This window comes from Cucumis sativus, chromosome 5 (genome assembly GCF_000004075.3).
Source record: "Cucumis sativus cultivar 9930 chromosome 5, Cucumber_9930_V3, whole genome shotgun sequence".
Lineage (NCBI taxonomy): Eukaryota > Viridiplantae > Streptophyta > Magnoliopsida > Cucurbitales > Cucurbitaceae > Cucumis > Cucumis sativus.
In genome coordinates, this window is record NC_026659.2 from 24,971,058 (window position 1) to 24,982,455 (window position 11,398).

At 29.0% G+C, this 11,398-nt stretch overlaps 1 protein-coding gene across 1 annotated transcript; it reads right to left on the reverse strand.

Moving 5' to 3' along the window:
• Positions 1-2,685, reverse strand: LOC101210576 (uncharacterized protein At3g27210). Its single transcript, XM_004135262.3, has 3 exons — positions 2,225-2,685; positions 1,421-1,498; positions 1-479 (listed from the first exon to the last, which is right to left on the reverse strand). The coding sequence occupies exons 1-3, from the start codon at positions 2,433-2,435 to the stop codon at positions 115-117; spliced, it is 654 nt and encodes a 217-aa protein (XP_004135310.1). The 5' UTR covers positions 2,436-2,685; the 3' UTR covers positions 1-114.
• Positions 2,686-11,398: the final 8,713 nt, after the last annotated feature.

Consider the following 11,398-nt stretch of genomic DNA (forward strand, 5'->3'; position numbering starts at 1 on the left):
AGAAGAAATCAAGAAGGATAGACATAAATATTATTGAAGCAAATATTTAATGTTAAGAAACATTCACAATTTAGAAATTTACATACGAATTCACACATTGGAAGCATAATGGGCTCAATGGTGTACTTGACCACCACCGCGACAAGGGCTGAGCAGCCTCTTCTTTTTCTCGCCGAGGCTGAGGCTCCGTGCCAACTTTGGAACCGGAATGCACCATGGTTTCGACTGTGCCGAGTTTCCTTTCACCGATTTGGAAATTGGCTTCTTATTGTTAGTCTCCATAATTACGACCTCAATGTTATTGTGACGGTTACTAATTGTTGTGCTTGTAATCGATCTTCCATGATCTCTATTAAAACTTTCTTGAAACAGCTCAAATAGCAGTTTCTTTGTTTGTTTCGGCGATGATGGATCGGTCGGTGGTGCTTCAATGGTGTTAGGACGCCATATTGGAGTACTGCCGCATGACGGTGTATTATCTACATGTATACCAAACAACGAAGTTCAAAGTTGCACTTGTTTCTCCCAATTTTTAAGCCTTCATTCAAGCACATGACTTATGAATTCTGAGTTAAATTCTAAAAATAAAAATAAATCGTTTGAAATATTATTTTTTTATTTTTAAAAGGTTTTTTCTTACTTTTAATAATTTAGTTAAAAATTTAGAAATAAAACTATTAAAAATATTTATAAATATAGCAAAATTTTATCGTTTATTAGTGATAGACACGGATAAATTGTCAATATCTATAACAGTAGATGATGGTAATCTATTAGTTATGTTTAACTATATTTATGAATATTTTAATTCATTTCATTATATTTGAAAATATTTTGTTAAAACATATAGTTTGAAAAAGTAACCAAAGTTAATTTTTTAAAAACAAAAGCATTAGACGAAATTATTATCGAACATGCTTTAGTTTTTAAAATGTAAAAACAACAAATAATAAAATCAATGGATAGAAATGATGTTTATAAATTAATTCATTTAAAAAAACTAAAAACTAAACCCTTAAAAAGTAAAGAAAATTGTAAAAAAATAGAATATTTGACAAAATATTTATTCTTTATTGAAAAATAGTGTTTTAGTGGTTTTGTTCTATCAAATGTAAATAGTTTGTCAATTTTTTCTATTTTAAAAATCTCTTAAAATAATGTGGCGTTAAATATAAATTTCGATATCGAAAACTCTTAAATTTCTTGGTAACAGTTTAATAAATTCATGATATAGTTATTATCAGTTTGACATTTTTTAAAATTCAAGTTAGTATATGATCTTGAGTTTATAAACACACGTAAGTCTCGATCAATTTATGGATGCAATAAATTTCACAAACCTTAAAATTTGTTAAAACGTTCAAAGTAAATTCAAACCTCCATTAACTAATTAAAATTGCGAATCGTTTAGAATTCTAACCTCCATTAACACTAAAGTAATCATCGTTGTCAGAATCCAACCAAGCTTGTGAATCAAAAAATATTTCGTCGCCTTTACCTACATTAACACAACAATCAAAATGATATGACAAGAAATTTCTTTGAATGTATGAAAAATTACTTTTCAAAATATAAAATCAAACATGAACAGAAAAGACCAAGAGCAAGAGCAAAATGTTTGTGAAAGATTGTATAATCCTTCATATTTTCTATATAGGTTTTTCAATACATCCCTAAATTAATTTTGAGGTTTTATCCATATAAATCTTACACTTTCATCCACCAAATTTCATCATATCCATTTAAATGTATTTGTTTAAATTATAGAAAGATTACGATAAATGATGAAATTATTAAAAATTTAACAAAATATTTCTATTAGCATTAGTATACATTGTTAATCTATTAGTATCCATCATTCAAACTTTTGTTATATTTTGTAAATATATAATTTAATTTAAAAACGTCCGTCAATTATAAATCAATTAATTTTTTAATTACTTTAAAAAATTATTTAAATGTCGATATGACAAATTAACTAAGTACACATGAACGGCTCTCGAAGAAAAATTTGTCCAAAAAACTAAATTAATTAGCTTAAGAAAATTTAGGATTTTAAGTAATACATATTGTTTTATTTGTGCAAAGTTTAGAAGTATAAATTAAATTATGTCTTTCCCAAATCTTTTAAATGGAGGATAGTTCCAAAACTTAAACATCAAATTACAAGAAAAAGAAATCAAAAGAGAATTAAAAGAAAGAAAAGGAGAGGGAGGAGTCAAACCGAATGGTGGAGAAGAGGGTGGTAGATGTGAAGAGAGAGGAGGGGGGCTAGAGCAAAGCCTTCCTATGATCTCCTTTTCGACCCAAACGTCGGGTTTGTTGCCGGGTTCAGTACTCGAAACATTAACATTGACGATAGTCCTAGGACCGACCGACCATTTGAATTTAGAATCAGATTTCTGGTCTCTACGAACAAGAACACAGTTTCCCATGACGTCGTCTTGGACAGAAACAAATCGCTAAAAATGTCCACTGCCGAGATCGTCTAACATCGACGATACAAAGACGAAGACGAAGATTGTTATGTGAAAATGGTTGGGTTTAGGTTTCAACAATGGGAAGAGAGGAAAAGGAAAAGGAAAAGAAAGTTTGTTTCTGGGCAAACAAAGCAAAAGATGTGGTGATCTGGGTCCTGTTGGGATGGAGGGGGGTTGTTTGGTCTTCAAAGTGAAGTAATGGCATTTACTCGGAGTGGGTCCTTGCTTTGTATATATTTTCATGCTTTTGCTTGTTGAAACAAAACTATGATCTAACATTGAGTGTTTGGAGGGCTATGGTTAGTGGGTTATTATAGTTTATATGTTGTAATAGTGATTATATAATAATAGTATGTGTTTTGGGTGCATTTGGTTATTAGTGTGGCTATTGTAGTTTATATGTTGTAACAGTGATTATATAATAATAGAATGTGTTTGGGTGCCTTTTTTTTTAATCTGCATGTTTGAGATGTGAACTATTTCAATATAAAAATTAGTACCATTGATTAAATCCATAATCTCTTATATTAAAAGCTTGTTTAATACTCTGGTCTTTTTAAACTCGAGTTTTGTTGAGTTTAGTTCATTTTGATTATTGTAGTGTAATTTGGTCCATTTAAAGTGAAATGAAATATTCAAATAATTCATTATTTTAAAGTGAAAAACCAAATTTGTATGGTTTAGATTAACTTTTAAAAAAAAATTATGAGTTATAGGTTGGCTCATCCGTTCATAAACAAGAGCTTAAACCAATCCAAACTAACTCAAACTTATTATTAATTTAAAAAAAAAGACATATTTTGTTACCTACAATTTTATTGTGTTATATACATATATTTATTATCTTAGTTTTACAGAGTCGTTTGAATAATTTCTTATCCATCAACGCCTAAAACCAGTTTGATAGACTTTGAAAAGAAAATTTTGATAATGTAAAGTGAGAATAAGTCATTATCTTTAATTCAATATTTAAAAATAATTAAATAAAGTTTTTACATGCTAACATTTTGAACAAAAATTGATCCGACTAACACAAAAACACCCAACTCCAATGTTACATGGTTGGATTGGATTTGGACTAAGTTCTTATTCAATAAAAGTTATTTAGATTGAATTTATGAAATGTACCACCCGAACAATTGAATTTAGTCTAGAAAATGTTCGACCCAACCAAAGTGAGAAAGGGAGTAAAGTTGTATTAGAACCTATTTTGCAGTGTTGGGTAGACGACTTAGATCGGAATCCAAGATAGAGAATCATTGCTTCACCGAATCAAATATTTTCTTACCCACTCAACCTTTTTACCACATTTATTTGTGGCTTTTCCTACACCCCACTTGTTGACAGCGCAATAGATTCAACTTTGGTTTGTGCAATAAATTATGGTGGGCGGGTGAACAGGTAAAAGGCTTTTGTTTCCTTTTTTATTTAAAAAAAAAAAGGGGGAGAATGCTATGCATATGAATTTAATTGGACAAATCAACTCACCTATGGTAAATCAACTAACCTATGGTTTGTTTGTATTCATTCGTGGTTAAGACATATTTTTAATATATACTAAATCGATCATAGTTAGTTCAATGTCGGGTTGATCGAAAAACTTACTTCGATCAACTGATTATTATCTCTAAGTTTATGAATAAGTGTGAAGAAATACCTAAGTGCTAGTTAGCTAAACTTCAAATAATAATTAGTTACATCTGATTGGACCATGAATTAAACGTGACTCGAAGTAGATGCTGCTTAAGAAACAACTAATTATCACTCTCAATCGATAAGATAAAGTTTAAGAAATAAGAAAAAAAATTACGGTACTAATTACTCAATGAAATTTAACCTATTTTCTACTTCTAGAAGATTGCATAGTTTGTAGAAATATTGAAGCAAGACAACAATCTTTTCAACGGAGTTCAAGCATGTGTTTGGGAGTGATTTTGAAATAGTCAATTTTTCTCCCAAAAATCTTTTTTTTTTTTAAATGATGATGTTTGAAATGAATTGATTTTAAAAAGATATAAAATTATTTCAAATTGTCACCGTATTTTTATTAGGTGATTTCGGATCAATCACTCCCAAAATGTTTATCTAATTCAATTTTTTTATATAAAATATTATTTATTGGCATTTTTTATTTTTTTAAAATTTTAAATATTGAAACAAGAGATTAAACATTGTCATTAAATTGTTAATAAAACAAACAATTATATATGTTTAAAATTTTCTTTAAATATCATATATGAACCATGTATATAATAATTTTTGACAATGTAATAAATAAAAATAAACTTTTATCGTAATTATTATGAGTTTGTTCGAGAATAATAAAATTAACAAACTATTTAGAATTATAGTATAATTAGTGGGGCTATAATTCTAAATTAACTTTTAGAATCAAATATAACTATGGAAATTAATTTTAAATATATGAAACTTCTTTTACATCATCCTACTATGTATGTCTGAATTTGATTGTTTAAAAATCAATTTTATCTAAATCTCGTTTTCTAAAACAACCCATCCTAAAATTTTCTCACTAAATCGATGCATCCTAGGCAATAGGATGATAGGAGGGATGAGCTATAAAATGAAATAATGTGGGCAAGTGAATAATTATTTAAAACTAATACATGTGATTGTCACTTTCATATTCATTCAAGACTACAAAAACAACATAAATTCACACCGCTCAACATTTTGGAATGGCGGAAGATAATTCTCATACCAAAGTTGATATTGTCCTCATCATATCAATGATTAAATATATGTGCAACTTGTTTGCACTTCCAAAGGAAGAAATGTAAGGAAATTGGGATGGCAGCTATACAACAGTGACTGTACTATAAACAATGTCTCTACATAAACAATACATTGGTCGTTTTCTTTTGTTCAGTTACTAATAACTGTCATATATAGCTATTTGAATTTGTTGGAATTTTCTCGTAAAACATACTGTAGAGTCACCGAAAGTTACAGTATTGGAAGTAATTCTAACTATCTAAAATAAAGTTTATTTAGTATGAAAAATTCGTTCGAAAGTGTAAAATCAAACATTAAATTGATTTTGAATGATTAAATGGCTCTTGCAGAGCAATTACTCCATCATAGATCAGTTAGAGATGTGTAATGGAAAGTATCATTTTTGATATGTCCAATAAAATTAAAAGAAACATACTCATCTAAATTTGTTAGAGATTGTCTTTAAAAAGATCAATGCATTAAAGAAAAGTAGAAGTTGTCAATTCAAAAGTGAGAAAACAATACATTAAGTGTACTTTGCCCAATTTTAAAGGTAACAATAACTTAAAAGGACATGACATTCATAAGGTATTAAACAAACAACGATAACCAAATTTAAACATAGTTATGGTATGTTTGAATTACATTTTCAAGTATTTAATTTAAAAAGTAAGATATTTTGAAAAAAAATTAAAGCCTATGTAAACCACGATGTTAAATAATTTTTTAGAAAAAATAATTTAAACAAAAATGAATTCATTAAAAAACTTTTTTTTTAAATTCAATCTAAACATACTCTTTTAATCATATTTTACCGATCCGATCGGATTAGCTTTTTCAAGTTTTTAATTTTGAAAATAGAGTGGATCTTCAACTCTAAATCCTATCTATATTAAGAAAAAAAGATAAAATAAGATTTTTTTAAAAAGAAGTTAAAAGTTAAAATATTTATAGGTTGAATAGTTTAAACTATTTACTCTACTCATGACTTAACATAAACGATAATTAGGTCATGGTCCTACCAAAAGAAAGCATAGAAAATCCATTTGATAGACCTAAAGTAATAATATACATATATATATATATATATAACATTCTTTTTAAATCTCATTAATTGCGTTTGCATTTCTTAAACTTTACGACTTCCAAATGCAAACCATACATTTCATCATCTCACGCACGCTCTTGACTAGTCAAACAACTTCACTATCAACAAAGACAACGAACTACCTATATGTTAAGGGAAATGGGGAAAAATGAAAAGTAGCACCTATGTTCCAAGCACCTATTTGACACCTTTGTGTGTATTTCAATCAATTGTTCAATAAAATTCTGTCGTATGAAAAAATGTTATTATTTTTTTGAAATATTTGAATGATTTGCTCTGGGTGAGTAATGAGAAGGGAATGTACCTTAGTATTATGCAGAAAAGATAGGTGCAAATTGGATTGTATATATGAATGTGGTAAAAGAACGTTTTAGAAAAAAAAAATATCAAATACAGTTGTAATAAAAATAAATAAAAGTATAAAAACTATGGATAATTGTAAATATAACAATTAGATTCAAAACAGTTAAGTATATAGCAAGATAATATGGCAAAATCTGTCAAAGTTTATGAATGATAGAAATCTATAATTGATAAAACATATTGTAAATATTAGTTTATCACTGACATTTTGCTATATTTGTAATTTTTAAAATGTTGTTATACAATTAATTATTATTCCTAAAATTACCACAAATTATAATTACCCTAAAAAGTACTACAATAAGATAACACATCTACTAGAAGTAATAGATACATATAAACTCTCGTAATTTTACTTTTAGAACAAAAAAAATCATCTCATATCACGAAATAATTATCTTTAAATTATTTTTTATTTTCTTAATTATCGCGAGACTTTATTTATATTTTAAATTAATATATAACAATGCCATATAATTTAATTTTCTTCATCACTTAGTCACTTTCCTTCTTTTTAAGTTTCAATTTATACATGTAAAGTCCACCAAAAAAAAGCAACTATTGAATATTAACCAACTCTATAGGTATCAAAGACTTACTTTATACATATCACTTAGAGGACCTCAAAGGAACCACCCCATTTAAAACAAGCCTCCATCATAAATGCACAGAAACTTTAATTTATAACCCAACAACAGAAAAAAAAAAACATCAACTTAGACTCGAAGTTGTATCAATTTAGACCATAAATGATTAACTTTCGTAACTCTATCAATTTACAGTTATCTTCGGTATGTTTCATTTGGAAAATTTTGTGTGAAACTTATGATTTTATCAATTAAACTCGCAAGCTTTCATAAATCAACAAATTTTGACTCTTATACAAATTTTTCTTTTGAAAACAGTCAATTTATTCTAATCGTTCATTCTATAAAATCAACCTTTGAAAAAAAAATCTACATATTTGAGAGTTGATGTATGGATGGTTTTCAAATGTAATTGTAAAAATTTGTTCTTATAAAAGTTTAGAAGTTTAATGGACACCGTATAAATTGATGATTTAAGTGTTAATGGATACTGATACAATTATTAATGGATAGAATTCATAAGTTGATGGGTATAAATGAATATTTGCCAAAAATAAAACAATCAATATTTCCCATTTCCATTGTAACCTATAAGACACATATCCAGAAACCACCAAGGGCTCAATAATTCACCCGTTCCAACGGCCATAGTACGGCGAGTCATATTGTAATGAATGCTGGTAAGAGATAAGGAGGAAAATATGATAGCCGTCGATATCATAAATGTAATTCAATAACATGTGGGCATAATTCTTGAAGTTAAATCAACTTTGACCATCAAATGAATGAGTAATGACTTCACAATAAATAAAACTTGAATACATCATATGAGTTTCCACCAATAATGATAAATTAGATTCTGTTGAGCTAGCTGAACAATAATTTGAGTTCGTCTTTGTTTGCCCATTCTCTTTAGGTTGAAAGTTCGATCTCATTCAATTGTCATACTAAAATAGTAGTTGAATCACTTGAACTGTTTTTGAATTGTGTCCATTGAAAATGACGATAACTAAATAAGAATCCTAAGAACATATTCAAAATGATACAACTAGTATTAATTAAATAGATAGATTCAAAATTGAGCCTGGAGACTTCAAGCTAAGAAAACCATAAACTACTCTAATTGATAACATTAATCTGATACCCATTGCACTTCAAGCTCCAAAATTAGTATCGGGCAAAAGAGAGGATATCTCGATCGGGGAAGAGAAAAGACAATTGTCATTATCATTGTTGAATAGAAAATAAATTAAACAAAAACAATTATGGATAATATAATGAAAAGATCACCTTCCTTGATACAAATCAACATCATCATATATATTATAGACGTACAGAGTTAATTCTAAATCTAAAAGGATCATGAAAAGAGATGGAAACAGCTTATTATTAGATGGATATTTATCAGATACAACTAAGCTACGGATTCTCAATCTTCCAGTAAGCAAAAAAATTTATAGCAAAAGTAAAACAATAGCAAAGAAAATGAGCATGGAAAGGTAAGGCCAACTGCCACGAATGCAGCCCTTCTACAGGTAAATTTTTGTCATAAGGTGAAAGCAAAGCCAGAAGCTATCCCAAGAGCCAATAACAAAGGGACCCTAGAAACTAGAAAGATGTTAACACAGTTATTAGAAGTACATGGATAGAAGAAACATACAAAATCTCATTTAAAGCTTTTCATAGTTTCATTAGCATGATATCGAGTCTATTATACTCTATCAGAAGGCTACAGCCAGAGGTTTAGTTACATTATTCATATGAGTTTAAAATAGCTGAAGGACGATTTGATAATTTGATCCAGTTCAAAGTTTATATAGGAAAAACCCGAAATGCTTTCTCGTGATGAGAACTTACTTACATTGATGCAATTCAATGATCTCGAGCCTAGAGTGGTGTAACCCAGATTGAGGTATAGGGAACAGGTATGATATCTCCAATTCTCTATTCAAGAATAATGTCAGGAAATTGTATTTTCACAAGGGTACTTAATTACATATATTCCCAACAGTTTAGCTGTAAGAAAATGACTGGAATTTGAAGAGGTCCGGCTAAAATTCTCCCTCTTAACTGAAGTCATCTTCAATGGTTCACTTTGCAGGTAAAGTTCTTGTTACCATGCATGGTCAAAAGGGATAACGTATCTACTAAAGAGATAGTAGGCTTCAATTTAATTTAGATCTGTTAAGTATGCTTCTTGGACAGAAAACAAATTTAGCTCTTTTTCTATGACGACCATAGGTTACGGTGCATTGATCCAACTGTAAAATTTGTATCTCTACATATATCATTTTCGATGAGGCATCAATGGTAGTCGTCCTCCAAAGCTGTAGTGCTACAGAATTCCAGGATGCTATATTTCCATAGGCGTGCACAAGCACAAGCACCTAAGCAACAAGAGCTTGATATTGAGAGTGCTAACTCTAACCTGAGACAAAAAATCAGCTACACGAAGCCATCCTATGTTGAAAAAGGAAAAAGAAAAAGCCCAAGCTAAGGCCTGCGACCCGTCAACCAACCACAGTTAGCATGGGGAAAATGCTATTAACACGAGACTACCTACTCCCTTTTGTTTACACTATGTTTTTGGTTTTACAATGAAAGATCATAAACAAGGATTAAGAATGTAGAAGATCTTGGACATATAAACGAGGATAAACCAAGAGCTTCATAGGGAGCTAGGAAGACCTAAGTCAACTAGTTGATTCACACACTCACATTTTCTACTCGCTACTTAGAGTTTCATCTTTGATAAAACAATGTCTATGTCGACAATACTAAAGATACAATAAGGTGCAGTTAGTAACACAAGATATTGTTAACTCACATCGATAACATAGTATCTGTATGTTGTGCTTAACTCGAAATCATATATTTTATTACTTTGAAATATGAATCATAATTACATCATTATAATGATCATAAGTACCGAAATTATAAGACAAATTCTTCATCCAATACTAATAGTAAATCAATTGCTAATATATTTCAAATATAACATAAATAAAAATTTCTCCCTCTTAATTATGTATATATATCTCATCAATCATCTGATTAAGATTTTATTTTTCTTCATCATAGTGAAGCTCGATCTTATTGATTGAGAAGCCGAATGACTTTACTTCAAAACATACTCAACTACAATTAATTCCCGACAATCGAAATCACTTACTTGCCTTTTCGATTGCTTCACAAAATATGAAGACTATTTCGATTTCACATGCACACATGTGCGACCAAGAATTATATACTCAATGAAGATTCGGCCAAAACCCACCAGAAAAAGGAAGAATCATAATCTTGGAAACAGGATTATGACCAAATATTTTGAAAACCCGCCACACACATTCTAACAATCCTTTAATGAGTGATTTGAATTTTTAGCAACTATATACAAGTTTTTATAAACTATTAATTTAAGCAAAAAAAAAATCATGATCTTGGAGTTGATAATACATAGTTTTATATTGATTTAGTTATCTAATATTAACAAAGCATGTTGTAATTTAGTTTAAGCAGTTAAATCGGCTAATTTGGAAAATGATGATTAGTTGGATAGTTGTTACCAAAAGGCTTTTCTATTTATAGGCTTCGCTAATTTGTACAGAATATATGGACATGAATGAATGATCATCATAATACCTTTCACAAATTGGTGAAAGATTTCACTTCACTGAATTCTTTTTTGTCACTTAGTTTCATTGTTAGTGACATTACATCTTACTTTTTGGTGTCACATTGCAGTGTTTTGTTCTTTTATAGTGTTCAAATAGAGGGTGGTGGGTGAGATTCTAAACATCTTACCTTTATGAAAGTTACGTTACTTCATACTTTAACCCTATCTTTGTTTGTGCCAACGATATCTCCCATGCATGTGATGAAATTTTTGTTTTTACAATTGAATTGTTATATTTTTATTTATTTATTTATTTTAACTAGGTGAGTAAAAAGGTCGTGTAATCATTGTGTTCGCACGAAAAAGACTGTCGACTTTATGCTTTATGACGATTTAAACTATGGGTGAACTTTGATATTGAGTTGAGTTATGAGATTTGAAGTTAATGAAATATGTGTTTGGAATGCAAAAAGTTGTATGATAAAGTTTCTCGATAAATTTGTAAAAT

Excerpts from the sequence above, each read along its gene's own strand:
- LOC101210576 (XM_004135262.3), bottom strand. The coding sequence starts at position 2,435 with ATGGGAAACTGTGTTCTTGTTCGTAGAGACCAGAAATCTGATTCTAAA. Across the intron at positions 1,499-2,224 it reads ACCCTCTTCTCCACCATTCG|GTAAAGGCGACGAAATATTT; the intron begins GTTTGACTCCTC and ends GTGTTAATGTAG. Across the intron at positions 480-1,420 it reads TTACTTTAGTGTTAATGGAG|ATAATACACCGTCATGCGGC; the intron begins GTTAGAATTCTA and ends GTATACATGTAG.